Source organism: Camelina sativa, chromosome 16, assembly GCF_030686135.1.
Source record: "Camelina sativa cultivar CO46 ecotype springtype chromosome 16, ASM3068613v1".
NCBI classification, from domain to species: domain Eukaryota; kingdom Viridiplantae; phylum Streptophyta; class Magnoliopsida; order Brassicales; family Brassicaceae; genus Camelina; species Camelina sativa.
Genome location: NC_141895.1, coordinates 5,547,396 through 5,567,324, shown reverse-complemented (window position 1 = coordinate 5,567,324; position 19,929 = coordinate 5,547,396). Strand labels below are relative to the sequence as shown.

General features: G+C 36.0%; 3 protein-coding genes and 1 pseudogene across 8 annotated transcripts; 1 reads left to right on the top strand and 3 right to left on the bottom strand.

Annotated features, from left to right (window-relative positions):
* Positions 1 to 471: 471 nt before the first annotated feature.
* Positions 472 to 10,031, bottom strand: LOC104753429 (laccase-2-like). 2 transcript variants are annotated; one of them, XM_087492973.1, is made up of 4 exons: positions 9,701 to 10,031; positions 2,836 to 3,211; positions 1,079 to 2,076; positions 472 to 918 (listed from the first exon to the last, which is right to left on the bottom strand). In XM_087492973.1, the coding sequence occupies exons 3-4, from the start codon at positions 2,022 to 2,024 to the stop codon at positions 788 to 790; spliced, it is 1,077 nt and encodes a 358-aa protein (XP_087349099.1). In that variant the 5' UTR covers positions 2,025 to 2,076; positions 2,836 to 3,211; positions 9,701 to 10,031; the 3' UTR covers positions 472 to 787. The 2 variants fall into 2 exon arrangements, with proteins under 2 accessions (XP_087349099.1, XP_087349098.1); XM_087492972.1 differs by lacking the exons at positions 2,836 to 3,211; positions 9,701 to 10,031 and adding exons at positions 2,125 to 2,253; positions 2,636 to 2,828 and having other exon boundaries at positions 1,079 to 2,038.
* Positions 3,293 to 11,954, bottom strand: LOC104730266 (uncharacterized). 2 transcript variants are annotated; one of them, XM_087492971.1, is made up of 13 exons: positions 11,612 to 11,863; positions 11,355 to 11,506; positions 10,776 to 11,261; positions 10,418 to 10,477; positions 5,897 to 6,395; positions 5,605 to 5,808; positions 5,446 to 5,535; positions 5,256 to 5,363; positions 4,924 to 5,175; positions 4,805 to 4,843; positions 4,417 to 4,716; positions 3,802 to 4,320; positions 3,293 to 3,724 (listed from the first exon to the last, which is right to left on the bottom strand). In XM_087492971.1, the coding sequence occupies exons 5-13, from the start codon at positions 6,383 to 6,385 to the stop codon at positions 3,449 to 3,451; spliced, it is 2,277 nt and encodes a 758-aa protein (XP_087349097.1). In that variant the 5' UTR covers positions 6,386 to 6,395; positions 10,418 to 10,477; positions 10,776 to 11,261; positions 11,355 to 11,506; positions 11,612 to 11,863; the 3' UTR covers positions 3,293 to 3,448. The 2 variants fall into 2 exon arrangements, with proteins under 2 accessions (XP_087349097.1, XP_087349096.1); XM_087492970.1 differs by lacking the exon at positions 10,418 to 10,477 and having other exon boundaries at positions 11,612 to 11,954.
* On the bottom strand, positions 6,934 to 10,249 carry LOC104731022 (uncharacterized; annotated as a pseudogene). Its single transcript, XR_015585081.1, has 4 exons — positions 10,129 to 10,249; positions 7,443 to 10,031; positions 7,249 to 7,354; positions 6,934 to 7,161 (listed from the first exon to the last, which is right to left on the bottom strand). The product of XR_015585081.1 is annotated as an uncharacterized LOC104731022 (transcript).
* A 2,841-nt stretch (positions 11,955 to 14,795) lies between the features above and the next one.
* Positions 14,796 to 19,839, top strand: LOC104753428 (pumilio homolog 2). 3 transcript variants are annotated; one of them, XM_087492965.1, is made up of 10 exons: positions 14,796 to 15,325; positions 15,761 to 16,399; positions 16,496 to 17,829; positions 17,941 to 18,082; positions 18,174 to 18,281; positions 18,372 to 18,584; positions 18,670 to 18,780; positions 18,861 to 19,055; positions 19,137 to 19,311; positions 19,449 to 19,839. In XM_087492965.1, exons 2-10 carry the CDS (start codon positions 15,764 to 15,766, stop codon positions 19,493 to 19,495), a joined length of 2,961 nt encoding a protein of 986 aa, XP_087349091.1. In that variant the 5' UTR covers positions 14,796 to 15,325; positions 15,761 to 15,763; the 3' UTR covers positions 19,496 to 19,839. The 3 variants fall into 3 exon arrangements, with proteins under 3 accessions (XP_087349091.1, XP_087349092.1, XP_010473984.3); XM_087492966.1 differs by having other exon boundaries at positions 15,290 to 15,661; XM_010475682.3 differs by lacking the exon at positions 14,796 to 15,325 and having other exon boundaries at positions 15,327 to 16,399.
* Positions 19,840 to 19,929: the final 90 nt, after the last annotated feature.

Genomic DNA, 19,929 nt, shown 5'->3' with positions numbered 1-19,929 from the left:
TTGTTTTTTCTTAGCTTTTTTTAATTAATATTATTATATTCCTTTTTGCATTTTATGGCAGTATTTGGTGGCAGTATTTTTTCTGTTTGCTTTCTGAGTTTTTGTCTCTTTAATGGAAGAAAGATTCCCTCTTGCCAAATGAAAAACTCGTTAATATCAATAAACGTATCTCTAAATTATACAATATCAATACAACCTAGTCGATCAATACACAAACTTAGGATAAATTACTATATTATGTATAAATTAACAGTTATATATCTACTTAAGAAACTAGTCGGCATTATTGCCATGAAATGAAATCTATCTTTTAACTTTATTAAGGGGAAAAGTTTGGAATAATATTATAGTGAGAATCCAATGAAAAGTTTTTCAACGACTCCATCCATCTTTTGTCATTATCATAGACAAAAACGTTACGTTTAATTAAAAAAAAAAAGATCACGAGCATTGCAGATTTGTGCTAATGCCTTTTTCGTTGATACTAAACTTAAAAATTATTTAATTTGCGTCAAAATATCGTACATAGAAATTATTACCGCGACTGTTGTTCTTCTTCAGGTCACTCACTCTTCTTACAAGAAAATAGAGGGAAACAAAAATAAAATATACTCAGAACTCTCTCAGGTGATAACAATTGAAACACACAAAACTACTAAAGAAGAAAAAAAAGAAAAAAAAAAAAAGAAAGAAAAACACATATTTTGATTTTGAGGGAATATATCATTAAAGAGAGGGGGAGAAAAAGGTGATGTGGCATTTGCAGAGGCATTTGGATCGGTCAGGGTCAACATTTAGGTAAATCTGAGGGTGGAGGAAGGAGCTTCTGATTTGGAAGGTCACCGTCCGAAACCACCCAAGCCATGGTCAGACCCCAACTCAAATGTATGTCAATGTGGCAATGCATCAACCACACACCTGTCACCATCAATCAATTATATAAATAAACACGTAATTTGAGCATACCATTAAACCATCAAAGTTACTCTTGTATCAATTTCTCACCAACTAAATTCAAAACTATACAATACATGTAACATGTTATCAACAAAATATATATATATTCATAAATTTTTACCGGGATTATCGGCAAGGAAGCGGATGGCGACCCAACCACCGGAAGGAACATTGATGGTGTTTCGTTCGACGGGATCGACTAGATTGTACTGTTTTGGATCACTGGCCGGATTAAAATTGCCGAACCCTTGACCCACCACATAAAAGTTGAAGCCATGAAGATGAATAGGGTGGGCCTCAATACCCAAGATGCTAGTGCCCTGTAACACCAACTCAACAGTTGTGTTGTACTTCAAGACCACAACTTTGGTCCCTCTTGAGACCATTGTATTGTTTGGTGGCGTACCCGTGTAATTAAATGGGAAAATAGGGGCACTTGGGAAATCAGTCATGAAAACACTCTTAGACTTGCCAGTGAAGTATGATTGTAGTAGGGAAGTCTTGTTTGGTAAGATGAAAGACACGTTGTTGATAGATGCTGCGAATTTCGTCGTATTCGTTGGTCCTTGGCATGTTTGGTTTTTAGGACAAGGGTTGGTTCCTAAACCGACTGTAAAGAAATAATTCTTGTCCACGCTTTTTGGCACGTTAGCCGGAAATGTAGAACTCGCCAAACTTCTAAACATTTTTGTGAAATTTGCGGCGTAGCTTGTACTATTGATGGGAGGGAGAGATGGTTTAATAATAGAAAGGTTCTTAGAAGATTTGGAATGAGGCTGGTATTGGAGAATCCCCGCAACGGTTGTATTGTCTATTGTTCCTTGGCCCGTGAAGTATGGTCTTGCCAACATGTAGAAGGTAGCATTTGGATTACTAGGTTTCGTTTTGAGTAGTACGTTGGTGGTTTGGCCCGGACCAAGAAGCACGATGTTGGTTTGGAATGGTTTAACGTAGCTAGCATCAGCTTCAACAACCGTCAAGGTATGATTGGCTATGGTAAAGAAGAGTTCGTCATTGAGTGCAGCATTAATCAGTCGTAGTAGATACGTCTTTCCAGGTTTCACCATCAGTTTGTATGCGTCTAAAAAGTATCAAGTGTTACAAAACTTACAATGGCGTCTTGGTTTGGACATTGACATAAAAAAGAGAAAGGATGATGATGATTACCTTTTGTAGAGCAATTGTATAATGGGCCGGGAAGTCCATTAAACGTATGAGCATCAGAGGCATTAGGACCTCCACCCGTCTGAAGAGCTTGTTGTAGCACTGCTTGAGGATCAGCATTAAACCACTCACCTATAGACAAGTTAAAATTAAAAAAAAAAAAAAAAAAAATCAATTGTTCAATATTTTTTATCTGTCATCTATTTCTTAAAAAGATTAAGGCTTTGATTGTTTTCGGTTTTTAGAACAAGATTTTGGATTTAGTTTTTCAAAAGCTCATATTTTACCTAATCAAGTTTTTTGTGAAAGTAGTCTTAAAAAAAAGTAGGGAATCTGATTTTTGGAGTTTTTCACCAACCTTCAGTCAGAATCTAAAAAACCAAATATGTGTGTTTCTCACTCTTTTTTCAATGATCCATTTAGATATTTTCTCTTTTTTTCTTTTTGTAAAAACTAAAAACTAAAAACCAAAATCTAAAAACCACTAAACATTGATGGTCCAAAAATATATTACCAAAGATTATAGGGACTTGTTTGTAGGGTTTGGGAAACGGGTAAGACTGATGGAGTTTAGGGAGAATGATCAAGGGTCCATACACGGTGGCTCTCATCCATTGAATATGTGCATGCCACCACAAGGTTCCTCTTTGTCCGGTCACCGTGAAGTTGTAAACATAACTTTGTCCGGTCCGAATTGGACATTGTGTTACATACACTACAACAAATATGCACATTGTTAACCAGAGAAAAACGCTATCATAGGTCTTTGATAGCGTTTTCATGAGCGCTGTTTTAGGGCACTGTTATTATATGTACCCCATATACAATAGCACTTATTACGTATGCTATGTTATAAAAATATAACATAGCTTTAAGAAATTGCTATATTATCAAGATCATAATTTTGAAAAAATTTATACAACATTTGTTTTTTCGTGCTATGTTATAGTTTTATAGCATAGCTCTAATAAACTGCTGTATTATCAAGATTATAATTTTGCAAAAATTTATACAATATTTAATTTTTCGTGCTATGTTATACATATCTAATATAGCTGTTGCGAAATGCTGTTTTATCTTGTTTACTGTGCTATGGTATATTCTTTTATCATAACGTTTACCTGTACTTTTATAGCATTTTCTGATATGTGATTATAGCACACATAACCTGTTTTATAAAATCTCATAAAATCTGATTAATAAACGTCTCAGATCCAAAATACATAACAAAAGTCTCAAGAACATCAGTTTACCATCAAAGTCTCAAGAACATCCAAAATAAACAAGCAATCTCAAGTACTTAACATTACACAATAAAACCATCAGTTTAAGACATAATGACCTTGTTCTCTGGCCAAGCAATGCAGGAGCTAAGTGCATCTTCAATAATCTCTATTTCATCGGATGGCCTCCAAACTTTTACATTTTTCACCTTCACAACATCTATCCACACTTTAACTGCATTAGAACCCAAGCGAGTAAAGTGAACCTTATGTTCTGGATCATTTGTTCCCCATCGTCCTTCAGCCACAACCCTATTCTTTTCAGTTAAATCCATCAACTTGCACTTCTTATTCTCCTTGGAAATAACTTTATTAATGCGCTGCCATGTTTACAATATAAACCATCAGTCATCATATAATTAACAAAAACAACTTCATAACATATGAAAACACTTACTGGAGACTTCCTGAGAGGAGACTGTGATGGTAAAGTATTCTTTATTGGTGATATTGGACCCGTTGCATCATCAACAGGAGACTCAGAACCAGATGCAGACTTAGAAGACATAGATGCAGATTTGGCCTGCGATGCAGCCTTTGAAGCTGTTGCTGAAGTTTTGGACTCTGTAGCAGACTTAGAAGCTGTGGCTGCAGACTTGGCCTTTGATGCAGACAAAGAAGCATGTGATGTAGCATTCTGACCAGTTGGAGTTGAGGGATTTTCAAAATCAACCTTACTCAGGGGCCAAGATACGTAAGCCATCAAACAGTCCTCAAGAAATGACATTTCAGCTGTAGGTCTCCATAGTGATGTATCAGGCTGCTTTACTGAATCCACAAATACTTTAACTGCTTTTGGTCCAAGAGGAATTCCGTTAACCAACGCACTTGGTTCTTGTGTCTCCCAACGCCCCTCAGCAACAATGACGTCACCCTTAGACAAATCCAATAGTTTACATTTGTTTCCTTGTATACCCTGTTAAACACAATCAGTAAACAAATCCAATATAATTAATTAGCATTATAGACAGGGGTAATACATTGCTAACACATTGCTAGAAATTATAAATACCATAGGGGCAATGTCTTCCATTTGGATGTTGTTGTCTACCAGTCTACACTTATCAGTTGGCCATGCGATTATATGTCCAACAGCTTCTTTCATATGAAAGATCTTTTGTGCAGGTCTCCATAGAAATGCATCTGGTTTATATGCAGCTTCAACTAACACTTTGAGATCATAAGGGCCAAGACGACAGTCATTCACTATGTCATCCGGATCAGAAGAAAGAATCCGACCCTCACCAACATTTTCATCAATGTCAGACCAATCAACAAACACACACTTAGGATGTGCTCTTTTGTTTACACTCTGCAACAATTTCATGAGCAACTAAGAATCATAAACGACACTAAGAAGAATCACTTAGCTGATATGAAAAGAAGTAAGAATATGTTACTCTTGCAGCTGAGTTTTCATCCATTTCAGCTTCTGGTCTCTGTAACATAAACAAAAATAACATCAATTTATATTACTCTAACTGGCTGATGAATAGTAGAGAACTCTTAAGTATCTAACCTGATTCTTGATTCTGCCAAGTTCACTTTCCAAGGCATTGACCTGTTTTACTAATTTTACTTGCCGCTCTTCCATTTCAGCCATACACTTGCTCTGCATTTGTAAACAAGCTAATTTGGTCTTACTCATGCCTCTACCCATTGCCCTCAGCCTACCAGAATTGTCAGGTCCTAAAAGCTTGGCGAGGTGATCTTCATCTGGATTTGTTAAAAATGCTGGAGCATCACTTCCACCAATTTCAGCTGCTTTTTGCTGAAAAACATAAAGACAGTTTCAGGTTTTACTAGTCGATAACACACTATTTACTGGTGTACAACTCTATTCAGACTTACAATCAAATCAGCTGCATTCGTATCTACTGGTGTACCATCCTTTTTGGTGCGAGACTTGATCCAAACATCTAGTCTTGTCACGCTGGAAGGATCTTCACTTTCAGCTTTCTGTTCCAGAAAACAAAATTTCAGTAACAGTACAAGCACTATGTATAATAATAAACAACATAGTTGTAGTATATATGCTTGCCATTTCTTCTGTTAGTCTGCTGATCCCTTTACGACTAGTGGTGTGAGGTATCTGATTCTTTCTTTTTGCTTTATATTTCTCACTCACGGCCTAATAATGAAACATGTTAATTACTAATCACCAATCAACTACTAAACAATTATAATCACAAGTAATTACCTTAAATGCAGCACTAGTTTTGAGTTTGACAAATTTTTGCCAATCAACAGGACCAATATTTGGTGGTCTCAAATTCATCCTCTCTTGGTTATTTGCAGCCAAATTTATAGCCTTCACCGTGACAGACTTGTGTGATCGCCACAAATGTCCCATCTGGTGAATCACAGATATCCTTTGCCAATCTTCATCAAGCTCAAACCTTGCCTGCATTCACTTACACTCACACCATAACTATAAAAGTAAACATGTTCAATTGAGAGACTTTTTAAAAACAAAAAAAAATTCTTGTTACCTGAACAGATCTCCAGAGAAGTGTTTTAAGATCTGGACTCACTTTCTTCCAGTTAGGTATGTTGATAGGGATGTGTTCTCGCATCAATGTCCCTACATATGATGCCAACTTGACTGACCCTGGACCAACCGCTACTCCAAGTACATTGTAATCAACTTTCACTCTAACAGATGGATCCTTGGCTAGGTTTTTCATCTTTGTTGGTCCTCGTTTTCTTTTACGCGTAGCAGGCTGCTCATGTTCTTCAGACAACACAAACTCTCCTACTGGTTCTTCTGGTTGCTGTTGAGTTTGTGGTTCTTCGGAATGATGCTCCTCTTCCTCCACATGCTGTTCTGTTGCTACAGGTTGGGCCTCCACATGCTGTTCTGTTGCTACAGGTTGGGCCTCCACAGTACAAATAAACTCAGGTTCGTCATCATCCTTAGACTTTCTCTTTCTTTTTCCTCCACCCTTCTTCCCTCCAACCTTCTTTTTAGTTCCACCCATTTTAATTCACCTGCGTAAACAGAAAATTAATCACTTAGAACAGAAACTTAATCACGTAGAACTTATATAATAGAATACATCATAAAATCTACAACATTCAACAAACATCAACCATAAACAAAAACATATATATATATATATATATATATATATATAAATGAATCAAGAATCTACTCTTGCACATATATGCCTTCACAATCAGATCTAGCATATTCAGCTTCATCCATTTCAGTATCCATGTCAACATCTACTGGCAATGGACCAATTATATCTGCATTTCCAGACTGAACATCTTCTTTACTATATCTTCTTGAAGCACCTCTCATAACAACAGACCAACTTGATCCATCTTCACTTGAATAAAATACTTGCTTTGCTTGAGATGCTAGAATATACGGATCCTTCTGAAAGCTTACTTGGCTCTGATTTAAGTTAACAAGTGTGAACCCATCTTCCACTTTAACTCCATTACCTTTTACTGCCCAGTTACATCTAAATATCGGCACATAGAACACATGGTAGTCCAACAATATGATGTCAGTAATTCTCCCATAATATGACACCAAATCAACTACTTGTGAAGTATCCTTAGCACTAGATCTACACATAGCCGTTGCCTCATAATAAACACCACTGTTCTGACTCTGCCTTTCAAGTGAGTATGTGTGAAAACGTTGTCCATTAACTATATAACCAGTATAGGACCTTGCAGTACACCGTGGACCATATGCTAGCCATTTAACTATGTCTTCATGTCCATCAGAAGTAATAGATATCTACAAAATTAAACAGACTAATCAAAATTATGAATGAGTCTACTATAGATTTATAAACAGACTCATCAAATTCATAACTTTACTCACCTGTCCTTTTAACCAAGCAGCAAAATTCTTAGAATGCATAGACCATAAATATGTTGCATCACGTCTACACCTTGGATTTGAGTCTTGTAGATATTGCAAATGCATACTACCAAATCATAAATACGAAAAGAAACTATCAGCAGCATAATTTTGACCTTATAATTTATAAGGAATGAAATACACAAGTAACTTACTCCACATAATGATCAAAGGCAGCTGTATTTTGAATGACAGCAAGATGGGCTATATTCTTCTCCATTTCAGTAAGAGTGAATGACGTTCCTGCTGATATTGGACGACCTTCTAATATAGAGCTGTTCACATACTCTACATTCCTCTCAGGTTTTTCTTCTACATTGGTTGTCTTTTTCAGAAACTCATTACAAAACAGCATGCTTTCTTCTGCAAGATATGACTCTGCTATACAACCCTCTGGTCTTGCAGGATTTCTTACAAAATCTTTTAGAACTTTCATATACCTCTCAAATGGGTACATCCACCTAAAATGCACAGGTCCTCCTAGTCTAGCTTCTCTTCCTAGATGAACAGTCAAGTGTACCATGATATCAAAGAAGGTTGGAGGGAAAAACCTTTCAAACATACAAAGCGTTTCTACAATTTCAGCTTCCAATACTGTAATAACCTCAATATCAATAACTCTCTGACACAAATGATTGAAGAATGCGCATAGCCGTAGTATTGCTGTTCTAGGACCTTTTGGTAACAATCCTCTAAGTGCAACCGGGAGAAGCTGTTGCATCAAGACATGATAATCATGTGATTTCAGACCTCCTACCTTACACTCTTCTACTGAAACTCCTCTTGAAATATTAGAACAGTATCCATCTGGACCTTTAAAATGAAATAGTCGTTTGCAAAAAATCTTCTTCTCATTCTTGGACAAAGACCAAGGTGCTGCTGGAAGATATGTTCTCTTTCCTTTTGTGGTAGGATGCAACTCTTTTCTTAGACCAAGATGTTGAAGATCCTTACGAGCATTAAGACCATCCTTAGATTTTCCACAATGCAACAATGTGGATACAATGCTGTGAGTCACATTCTTTTCTATGTGCATTACATCCAAATTATGCCGTACTGGTAGATCCTCCCAATAAGGCAGAGTAAATAAAATGGATCTTTTCTTCCACCTTGATAACTCATCTTCATCTACTTCTACTTCCTCATCTTCATCGGATTCACTTTCATCATCATCACTGTCAAACACTGGTTCTTTATAGACAGTTCTCTTTCTCTTCATCCCAGCCTTTTTCACATTTCCGAAATCATTTTGGAAGTTTTTCAGATTCTGATGAACTTCATGACCAGTTAAAATTCTTGACTTTCTCCTATGCTCAACTTTTCCATCAAACCAAGTCTTCTTTTCCCTATATCTGTGTGTTGGAGCCAAACCTTTTCTATGACACATGTAGACATGTTTCCTGCTAAACTTCAACCACATACTATCAGTATTTTTCCCACACATAGGACATCCCATTTTACCTTTTACTTTACAACCAGCAAGATTTCCATACGCAGGAAAATCACTAATGGTCCAGAGAAGCATTGCCTTTAGAGTAAATGTACTTTTACTAAAAGCATCATACGTTAGCTCTCCATTCTTCCACAGATGATTCAAATCCTCAATAAGAGGTTCTAGGTAGACATCAATATTATTACCTGGTTGTTGTGGACCAGGAATCAATAATGTCAACATTATATTCTCCTTCTTCATACAAAGGTGAGGAGGCAAATTGTAGTTTACCAATAGCACAGGCCAGCTACTATAATTACTATTCTTCATGTTGAATGGATTAAATCCATCTGTGGACAGCCCAAGCCGTATGTTCCTTTCTTCAGCTGCAAATGAAGGATACTTCTCATTCATCTGAGCCCATGTAACAGAATCTACTGGATGTCGAAGTTTTCCATCAGTGCTCTTGTTAGTGTAATGCCACCGTAAGTCCTTAGCCATGTCCTCTGATCTGAACATTCTCTTCAGCCTTGGTATAATTGGAAAATATCTTAATACTTTCTGTGGGACACCTTTCTTTACCTCATTAGTCCGCTTATTAGTCTTCCACCGTGAAGCATTACATTTGGGACATTTATCAAGCTTCTTTAACTTCTTTCTGAAGAGGCAGCAATCATTAACACATGCGTCGATCTTTTCATATCCCATATGAAAGCTCTTTAAAAATTTCTTGACATCATACAATGATGTGTGAAAGACATTACCATCTGGCAACATGCTTGGCAATGTCTGAAGCAGTTCATTGAAGCTCTTATCCGACCAGCCATTATGTGTCTTAATCCTAAACAAAGTCACAATAGCCGATAACTTGCTGTGGTTTGAACAGCTAGGGTATAGTGGGGTTTCAGCATCCCGGATCTTTGCAAGGAACTCATCCTCTTGTTGGTCCTCACCCTCTGCAATCTCACTTAAGTCGCCCACAGGTTGGTCAGCTAAGTCACCTCTAAAAGCCAACTCTTGATCAAAAAATTCAGCAGCTTTATATAACTCAAAAACTTCCTCATTCCACTGAGTTGGTTTACTTTGAAATTCATCTACTGACTTCACATCTCCATGATGATACCAATCACTATGCACCTTGTATGCCTCATCCATCCCTCTTATTACAAGATGCTCAACCACAACACTGTTTAACTGTCGTACTACATTACGACAGTCTTTACAAGGACATATTATCATTTCTATGTCACCTAAAGCCGCAGACACATCCCTTACAAATTTCCAAGCTCCACTTTTATAACCAGGATCAGCTCTTCAATGGATAATTAAAGAAAAAAATCATAACTAAAAGAACATCTTAAAGTATCCAAACCCAAAATAAAACCTAATTATGAAATATAATTCCTTACCTGCATAGATGCACCCATGCCTTGTCCAACATTATATGTTATAATATAAATTTTAACCTTTATAGATAAAATAGAGATACATATTATACAAAGCTCACATTAAGCAACAATTCAGACAATACTGCACTACTTCAGACACATACAGATGCTCTTAAACCAATATCTAACTGTGTAAAATCTCACTAATCTAATCACTATTTATACGAATCAGACTCAAAGGACAAAACATAGCAATCACCAATATTCGTGTGTAATAATAATGTTTAACTATTGGTTGAGTGATACTAACCTGTTGTGTGAGTACAGAGAAATGAGAAGCTTCAGTTCCCCAACATTTCAATCACCAACACTTGGGAAAAAAAAAAAATCGTTCAGTTTATGAAGGCGCAAATACTCAAATCCAAAAGCTATTTTTGAGTCAAATCTGTAAATAATCGAACCCTAACAAAACAGATGGATTCGAAACTCCACATTCTCAAAATCTGTAAATAATCGAACCCTAAAAAACAGATAACGAAATAAATCTAGATAAATCGAACCCTAACAAAACAGATAACTAAATCTGACCCTTATCGAAATCAAAAGCTGTTTGAAATCACAAATAATCGAAACAAATAACGAAATTAGGAGGAAGAAGAAAGACATGCCTCAAAAATGGATTCGAGCTATCAATTGCGATGGATATGGAGATTTAGGGCGAAATTGGGGCTTTTCACAAACGGCGAAATTGGGGCTTTTCACAAACGGCGATAAAACTGAAGAATTGATAAGAAATTTAGAAGAATTTGAGCACACACAGAGAATTTAGAAGAAGAAATCTTCTTAGGTTGAGCTTAGGTTGTAACGAGAGAGAGAGAGAGAGTGTGTCGAGTTTTTGGGTTTTTTTTTTATTTGGCGATTAAGTGAATAATTTCACTAAGTATTGGCGGACAAAAGTCACTTTTGTTTCCCGCTACATAATTTTCCTATCATAGCGTTAATAAGATGCTATTAAAAAGTAAGCGAAAAAAAATCTCATCTTTCATAGCAGTGACGGAAAATGAGCTATATCCGTCTGCTATCAATGTACATATTTGTTGTAGTGATATGATGGTCCATCAGCCCATCCGCTCCTTAGCTGCCGGATCCCATGCCTACATATATATACATTAAAACTGTTAAATCAATGAAATTAAATTAGAGTTGAAATTGTAATATCACTACAAAGTAAATAGTACGTAGTTTACCAGTGGATAGAGATGTTATTGGATACATGATTAACAACTTTGATCTGTAGATTATCTCCTTCTCTTGCAGTAACCTTAGGCCCTGGAAATTTTCCATTGACCGTCACGATTGTTTTTGTCTTGCACAATCTTGTGATGTTTTTCAGTTGAATCTGTCGGAGAACAAAATTATAATTTGTATCAAACAGAAAATAGAGAATATTTAGTAATTAAGTACATATTTAGTCTCATATATATTGAGACTAATTTATAATTACATCGAACTGGTAGTGCCGCGTAATTCCTGCCGATGCTGCATCGATGTTGTAACTAATGGCAATCAGAAATGCCACAAGAAGATAATGCAAAACACACGTAGCCATGTATTTGTTTGAATATTGAACGAAAAGTTTTTTCATATATATATAATCAATAGTTTTCTGTTTGATATATTTTTTTTTCTGGTCAAGCTCTCAAGTTGGTGTATGTGAATAGAGGGACATTGTTGAGCATATATAAGGGAGAGAGGCAAATGGTAGGCTTAATGGTTGGTAACAAAATTTAAAGAAGAAAAATAGAGTGTTGATGTTATAGTTGGTCCAATTGTTGGACAATCCGAGTGAATTCGAAGTTAACTAATTGTGTGCTTTAACTATGATGATTATAGCTCTACATATAATCTTTTGTACCAATAAAAATGATTAAATTACTTAAAATATTAGTTACGAACACATAATCGAGACAACAAACTAAAAAACTTACTCATGTTTCTGAACAAGTGATGTTTGATTAAAAGACATCAAGAATGCATATTTATTAAGAAAATTAATAAGTTGACTAAAATATTCATATTTTATGATTAAAGATCGATATAACAGTAATGTTGTCACTCTATTTCATTACCCGATGTTCATATTGTTGGAAAAAATTGAATTTTACATATCTGTTATCAACAAAAATAAAAACAAAACAAATATTATTTGATCTAGTGATTTCCACTCGAGGAAGAGTTCTCATGTAGGTTTTAGTTAGTGATCGATTCTCTTACAAAATTTACAAAATCACTTTATTATGTTGTAAACCGACTAGAAAAACCAGTGAGTGAACTACTCTACTCTAATATTGCTATATACGGAGATTAATGTAAAAACCACTCCTTAACTTCTTTTTAAAAAGGTTTAAAATAAAAATATTAAAAATATTTAGACAAAATTTCCAAATTCACAATTTTACTTTTTGTTTTTCGGATATTAGATTTTGAAAAGAGATTTTCTTTTTCTTATGTGCGGTGATACCATATTTTAAAAAGTAATTAGCAAGTAAGTAATTTATTATAGTAAACCAAGGATGATATATATAGACTGCGACGTGTACGTTGGTTGTTTGAAAACATATGTTCCAACAAAAAGAGACTATTGAGTGAATCTAAGCTTAAGGATCTTCACAGTCACTTGGAAGACTCTCTCTCTTTTTGACACTTCACCCGATTAATCCATTCCTTTCAAGCAACATAAGACAGCGATCGTTGGATCCAGCTTCACTTGGCAAATTTACTGTTTATCTGTCTTATCTCCTTTTTTTTCTAGATATTTGGTAACTTTAGAATTAAGATGGTGCATCTCATTTGGTGAGATAACTCACTTCATTCCCTTTTATCATTTGACTATATGAAAATCATCGAACTTAATCAGGAATGTTTGCCATGTAAGTTAGGATTCGTGTCTTGCACATAGCAGGCAAAAAAAGCAAAAAGCAAAGAGTAAAAAAAACCTATGCCGTATATGATTAACTAGAATATCTCGTTGATTAAAACAATAAATAAAATTCGCTAAAATGATTCATTAATAGATGGCAAGAGTTTTTGAACTCAATTTCGGACACGATGCTCAAAATTGATTACCTCAAATGAATTACTTGTACATAGTTTGTGACAAGATGATGTGAAATAGATTGTTGTCATTTTAGTGATGAAAAAAATTATCGATAAGCAAAAAAAAAATAAACAAGACACTGAATGTGCAAGTTTTGATTTTTTTTTTTTTTTTTTTTTGTTTTTTTCAAATTATACTTTGTGATAAAGCCTATAAAATCATTTCTGGCTTTTTGTCATGTCTCATGACTGTGTGTGCTAATTTACTTACCTATTCGAAATTTAAAATACAAGTTCAGCACAAAGTATCTAATAAATTAAACTAGAGATAATATTATGTGAGGGAGGCTAAAGTGCTATTGGTAAATGATGAGGAATCGAAATCATGGTTTTAACAAAAGTAAAGAAAGTAAGAAAGAACATAATAATGTTGGTCGTTAGTTGTAGTCTTGTAGGTTTACCAACTTCAACCCTTCTTCTTTACTGTTACATTCTTCAGAATTTCTATTTGTATCCAATAACATTTTCTAGTTATAACTAATGTACATACCTTTTTGCTTTTGAATGCATGAATTACTTTACTTTGCTTATGTAAATCCTTATTTGAGTTTTTAAGTGAAATATTCTCAGTACTTTCTTTGGAAATTATTTATTTTACGAGGAAGATGATCACAACTTTGTTTTTGAATGAATGAACTACTTAACTATGCTATCCACATGTTCTAGAGATTTGTTTGAATTTCAATATTTCCCGGTTATATTTAAAAAATATATTTTCTTGTAATCTTTCATATTATTGGCTTTTTGCGTGTTTTAAATGTTCTTTTAACATCTTTAGTAATTCAACATTGATCAACACATAGTTATCAAGGAAAGAGTTAATGAAAACCCATCTACAATATAGTAATAGGTATATACTATCACGAAAAACAAATTTTATCTTCAAGTGTTCAGATTGTTTGAGGTTAACATTATATGATAGATATCATATCATATATCATATAAACCTAAATATTGGTGTCTTCCAAAAACAATGAATTGCCATATGGAAGCAAACGGATGTGTTGGAGTTATAAAGGCTTACTTCATTGGGCTTTATATGTAGCCAAAATCACAATCAAAGCATAAAAACTTTTTAAATAAAAAGCCCATTTATAAAATCAAGTTAAACTGTTCCTACAATTCTTTCATAATACGGCCGTCTTAGACCAAAACACCGATTCGCACGCCGACTCGTGGACTTCGGAGAACAATCATGACCGAGCACGATCGAAGACCAAAGATACCTTTCTTAATTTAATCGCATTAATCTCATTCTTAACCGTTGTAGACTACTTTACTCATCATCTTACGCTTAGTTATAAATTATGCCATTAAATGATACATTTAAAGGGAGAGGTTAATTTTGACTAAAAGGGGACCAAAAATTTAATCTCCATTTTAGGAAATAAATACATAAAAGTTTGAAAGGTAGTGTAGTTGGTAACAAAGAATATATTATTATTTCCATTTTCTGAAAACTCACAATGTTTTACCTTTTGAGATTTCGTTTTTATTTCTAATACAGCATTTATAACGAACTATTATTATTTACAGAGAGAACATGCAAATCCAGTGGATTTTTTTGTTTTCAGAGAATACAATACACAACTTTTTATATATTTCTGTTTTTGGTAAATCAATATGAATCATATCAAAAACAGGAAAAAAAAAAAAATAGTATGATTCTATTAATTAGTCAAGAAAATATATAACAGCTGTAGACCTGTTATTTTTCTTTTAATATATAATTCTTATACATTCCGAAATTAATGGCAAAATAAGACTTTTGGTCATATTTTTTTAATCGAATTTTTAAACTAAAAATGGAGATCGTTGAGATTACATAGTTGAGTATACTTTTTTTTTATAAAGAATTTTAACATTTATGTATATATCTTGTCATGCTAAATATGTAAATTTTCCTAATCCTAAATTTGTGAAGAAACTGAGTAAAAGATCTGTATAAATATATATAAAAAATTCATATCATCTTGAAGTGTTGGTATGTACTTTCTCTTAAAGCTGTGTCCTTAAACCCAAAACTGAACACACAAAAAGATCTCGAAACAGCTCCAAACGTGTGAGTTTGAGATTCCTCAGCTCTTCTCTGGAACACATTAAGTTTTGTCTGTTTTTTAATCAATGTTTTTTTTTTTTTTTTTTTTTAAATTCACTTATGCAATTGCTAGGTCAGATGAGATCAACAACCCTAATAATGATTCGCAGTAATTTTTTTTTTTTTTTAAATTCTAATTTCACAAAAACCCTAAGGGTTCTTTACATCGCCGTCGAATTTTTTTTTTCCGCTAACTCTCTATAAAACCCAAATTTTTCTATTTCTCATCTGATCATTGTGTTAGGGTTCTTTTTAGTTTAACACATGGATTTGAGTACTGCTTAAAGTTTTGATCTTTGGGTTAGTTTCCATAGAGAATTTTGGGGAATAAAGGTTTGATCTTTAGGATTTTTTATTGTTGTTAGCGTAATTGATTTTGGGGGGTTTCTTGTTGTTTAGGTGATGATGATACCGGAACTGGGGAGAAGACCGATGCATAGAGGTAACGAAGATTCATCTTTTGGGGATGATTATGAGAAAGAGATTGGTGTATTGCTTGGTGAGCAGCAGCGAAGGCAAGAAGAAGCTGATGAGATTGAGAGAGACCTTAACTTGTATAGAAGTGGCTCTGCTCCACCGACTGTAGATGGTTCTGTTAGTGCGGCTGGAGGGCTTTTTGGCGGCGGCGGTAGAGGTGGGGCTCCTTTTTTGGAGTTTGGTGGAGGCAATAAGGGTAATGGGTTTGGTTGTGATGATGAGGAGTTTAGGAAAGATCCGGCTTACTTGTCTTATTACTATGCTAATATGAAGTTGAATCCGAGGTTGCCACCGCCTTTGATGTCTAGGGAGGATTTGAGGGTTGCTCAGAGGCTTAAAGGGAGTAGCAACGTGTTAGGTGGTGTTGGGGATAGGAGAAAAGTGAATGAGAGTCGATCTTTGTTCTCTAACCCACCTGGTTTTGATCAGATGAAACAGCAGCGTGAGTTTGAGCCTGAGAAGACTAGTGCTTCCTCTTCTGAGTGGGATGTTAATGGATTGATTGGTTTACCTGGTTTGGGGCTTGGAGGCAAGCAGAAGAGTTTTGCTGATATCTTTCAGGTTGGTGAAACTTCTTTTCTAATGGTTAGTATGTTTTGTGTATAGTTCACCTGAATATACTTGCTTATATAAACTTGGTGGATGGCTTTTGTGCAGGCGGATATGGGGCATGGGCATCCTGTTGGACAGCAGCCCTCACGTCCTGCAAGTCGTAACACTTATGATGAAAATGTTGACTCCACAAATAATCTGTCTCCATCCGCATCACAAGGCATTGGTGCACCATCTCCATACAGCTATGCAGCTGTTCTTGGTTCGTCTTTGTCTAGAAACGGAACACCAGATCCACAGGCCGTTGCTAGGGTGCCTAGTCCTTGCCTCACTCCCATTGGCAGTGGAAGAGTGAGTTCAAATGACAAGAGGAACACAAGTAATCAAAGCCCGTTTAACGGTGGTCTCAAAGAGTCTTCAGATCTCGCCGCTGCTCTATCTGGTATGAGCCTATCAGGCACTGGTGGGTTAGATGAAAGGAGTCAAGCTGAGCAAGATGTTGAAAAGGTCAGGAACTATATGTTTGAAATGCAAGATGGGCAGAATGAAGTCAATCAACATGGCTTCCAAAACAAAGCTGATCAAGCTCATAAGGGAACTGCTTCTTTGAGGAATTTACAAATGAGAGGGTCACAAGGATCTGCCTATAATGGAGGTGGACTAGCTAATCATTACCAGCACCTTGATAGCCAAAACTATTGTCTCAACAATTACGCATTAAATCCTGCTGTAGCGTCTATGATGGCTGGCCAACTTGGAACTAATAACTATTCTCCAATGTATGAAAATGCTTCTGCGGCATCTGCTTTGGGATTTTCTGGAATGGACTCAAGACTACATGGGGGAGGTTTTGTTTCTTCTGGTCAAAACCTCTCTGAACCACGAAATATTGGCAGGGTTGGTAATCGAATGATGGGAGGAAATGCTGGTCTTCAGTCACATATGGCAGATCCAATGTATCATCAGTACGGGAGGTTCTCTGATAATGCTGATTCGTTTGATCTTCTTAATGACCCTTCAATGGATAGGAGCTTTATGGGTATGGGTAATTCATACATGAATATGTTTGAACTTCAGAGGGCTTATCTCGGAGCTCAGAAATCACAGTATGGTTTTCCTTACAAATCAGGGAGCCCTAACAGTCATAGCTATTATGGGAGTCCAACATTTGGGTCTAATATGTCATATCCCGGCAGTCCTTTGGCTCATCACGGTATGCCAAATTCTCTTATGTCACCTTATAGCCCTATGAGACGAGGTGAAGTTAATATGCGTCATCCCTCTGCAACAAGAAACTTTTCGGGAGGTGTAATGGGTTCTTGGCAAATGGATGCTGGTTTGGATGAAGGATTTGGATCTTCAATGCTTGAAGAGTTCAAAAATAACAAAGCTAGAGGGTTTGAACTTTCTGAAATAGCTGGCCATGTTGTAGAGTTCAGGTATTTCCTGAAAAGTCTTTTACCTTTTCTCTTTTGTACATTCTCTTTTGTACATTCTCTTTTGTACATTTTTTCCCAAGCTAACACGTACTTGGGGATTTGTATGACCAGTTCGGATCAATATGGAAGCCGGTTTATTCAGCAGAAACTCGAGACAGCAACAACTGATGAGAAAACCATAGTTTATGAAGAGATCATGCCTCAAGCTCTTGCCCTGATGACTGACGTTTTTGGCAACTATGTAGTTCAGAAGGTAGATTTATTTAGTCTTCCTCTTTAGTTTCTTTTTGGAGTTAAGACAATGTAACATGAGAGGGTTCTGACTTTTACTTAACTTCCTACAGTTCTTTGAGCATGGACTCCCGCCACAGAGGAGAGAATTGGCAGAGAAACTCATTAACAATGTTTTGCCTCTTAGCTTACAGATGTATGGTTGTCGTGTCATCCAGAAGGTAAAGTCTGGTTCTCACCTGTTTGACTCTTAACTTTTCCATTCTCGAGAAAAGTCAAAGAGGTTCATTATTTTTCTTTTTTCCTTTTAGGCAATTGAGGTGGTTGATCTAGACCAGAAAATTATAATGGTGAAAGAACTGGATGGACATGTGATGCGATGTGTACGTGATCAGAATGGGAACCATGTGGTTCAAAAGTGTATCGAATGTGTACCTGAAGAAAACATCGAATTCATTATTTCGACTTTCTTTGGTCATGTTGTGACCCTCTCCACTCACCCATACGGGTGCCGTGTTATTCAGGTTCTTGCTCTTTGTGTTTAAGAAATATGACACCTTTCTTGACCTTATGCTTCTACTTAAAACTCTTTTTCATTTCCTGTTGCAGAGAGTATTGGAACACTGCCATGACCCTGATACACAGAGTAAGGTTATGGAAGAGATCCTGTCCACTGTTAGCATGCTGGCCCAAGATCAGTATGGAAACTATGTTGTTCAGGTTTGTAAAAGACATGAGCTTTACTGCAACTCTTTATTTTTTTATTTGTTGCTCAAAACTGATACACGTTTTGTGGACAGCATGTGCTGGAGCACGGAAAGCCTGATGAGCGCACTGTGATAATCAAAGAGTTAGCTGGGAAGATTGTTCAGATGAGCCAGCAGAAGTTTGCATCAAACGTTGTTGAGAAATGTTTGACCTTTGGAGGTCCTGAGGAACGGGAATTGCTGGTGAATGAGATGCTGGGAACAACTGATGAAAACGAGCCTCTTCAGGTTTGTCAAACACACTTTCAGATGATGGTTGGGGAGTACAAAGAAACTAATAAGCTCATAAGTTTATTCTTGTGTATATAGGCCATGATGAAGGATCAGTTTGCAAACTATGTAGTCCAAAAAGTCCTGGAGACATGCGATGACCAACAGCGTGAACTGATTCTTACTCGTATTAAAGTGCATCTTAATGCTCTGAAGAAATACACTTACGGGAAGCATATCGTTGCCCGTGTTGAAAAACTCGTTGCTGCTGGAGGTATGTACATGTTCTTTCCCTTCAACCATTAGATAGAGTTGCCTCACAGAACGCCCACAAGTATTTGAGCTAGAGAGGCAGTATAGGCATTTCTATTGCATTTCAATGTCTCTTAACTGGTTTTTTCTTATATACAGAGAGGAGGATGGCTTTGCAGTCATCAACCCAGCCTCTGGTGGCTTAAGGCCGAGTGTTGTACAGCTTAACTAGGGTGGATGGCTCTGCCATAACGTTCTGAGAATTAGGTAAGATCTAAACCAAAAAATCTGCGGAGAAATTATAAAAGAGAGCTTTGTTCTGCTCTCCGCAAAATCTGTACATTGTGTAGTTTCTTACCGTTTTTACTACTATACATAGAACCCCAAAACATCCCCCTTAGGCTGATGAATGAGTGAAAAAAAAGGCAGAGAATGGTGTAAAGAAAACGGTGAGGATTTTAGAGTTTTTTCCTTTCATATGTACAAAAATATTGGCTTTCACGCCAATGTGTAGAATGCTTTTTTAGGACAATCCCAGTTGATTTCTCTATTTTCACGATAACTCTTATCCGACAATTTCTTGATTTTTCGTTTTGTTGATATTGTTCTATGTAACAATCGCAGAGCTGTTAACAAATAT

Coding starts and splice junctions, on each gene's coding strand:
- LOC104753429 (XM_087492972.1), bottom strand. CDS start 2,732: ATGAGAGCCACCGTGTATGGACCCTTGATCATTCTCCCTAAACTCCAT. Junction 2,254..2,635: donor ACAAGTCCCTATAATCTTTG/GTAATATATTTT, acceptor ACTTGTCTATAG/GTGAGTGGTTTAATGCTGAT. Junction 2,039..2,124: donor ATACAATTGCTCTACAAAAG/GTAATCATCATC, acceptor GATACTTTTTAG/ACGCATACAAACTGATGGTG.
- LOC104730266 (XM_087492970.1), bottom strand. CDS start 6,385: ATGGGTGGAACTAAAAAGAAGGTTGGAGGGAAGAAGGGTGGAGGAAAA. Junction 5,809..5,896: donor TTCTCTGGAGATCTGTTCAG/GTAACAAGAATT, acceptor AAGTGAATGCAG/GCAAGGTTTGAGCTTGATGA. Junction 4,321..4,416: donor TGGAAGACATTGCCCCTATG/GTATTTATAATT, acceptor TGTGTTTAACAG/GGTATACAAGGAAACAAATG.
- LOC104753428 (XM_087492965.1), top strand. CDS start 15,764: ATGATGATACCGGAACTGGGGAGAAGACCGATGCATAGAGGTAACGAA. Junction 16,400..16,495: donor GTTTTGCTGATATCTTTCAG/GTTGGTGAAACT, acceptor GCTTTTGTGCAG/GCGGATATGGGGCATGGGCA. Junction 19,312..19,448: donor AAAACTCGTTGCTGCTGGAG/GTATGTACATGT, acceptor TCTTATATACAG/AGAGGAGGATGGCTTTGCAG.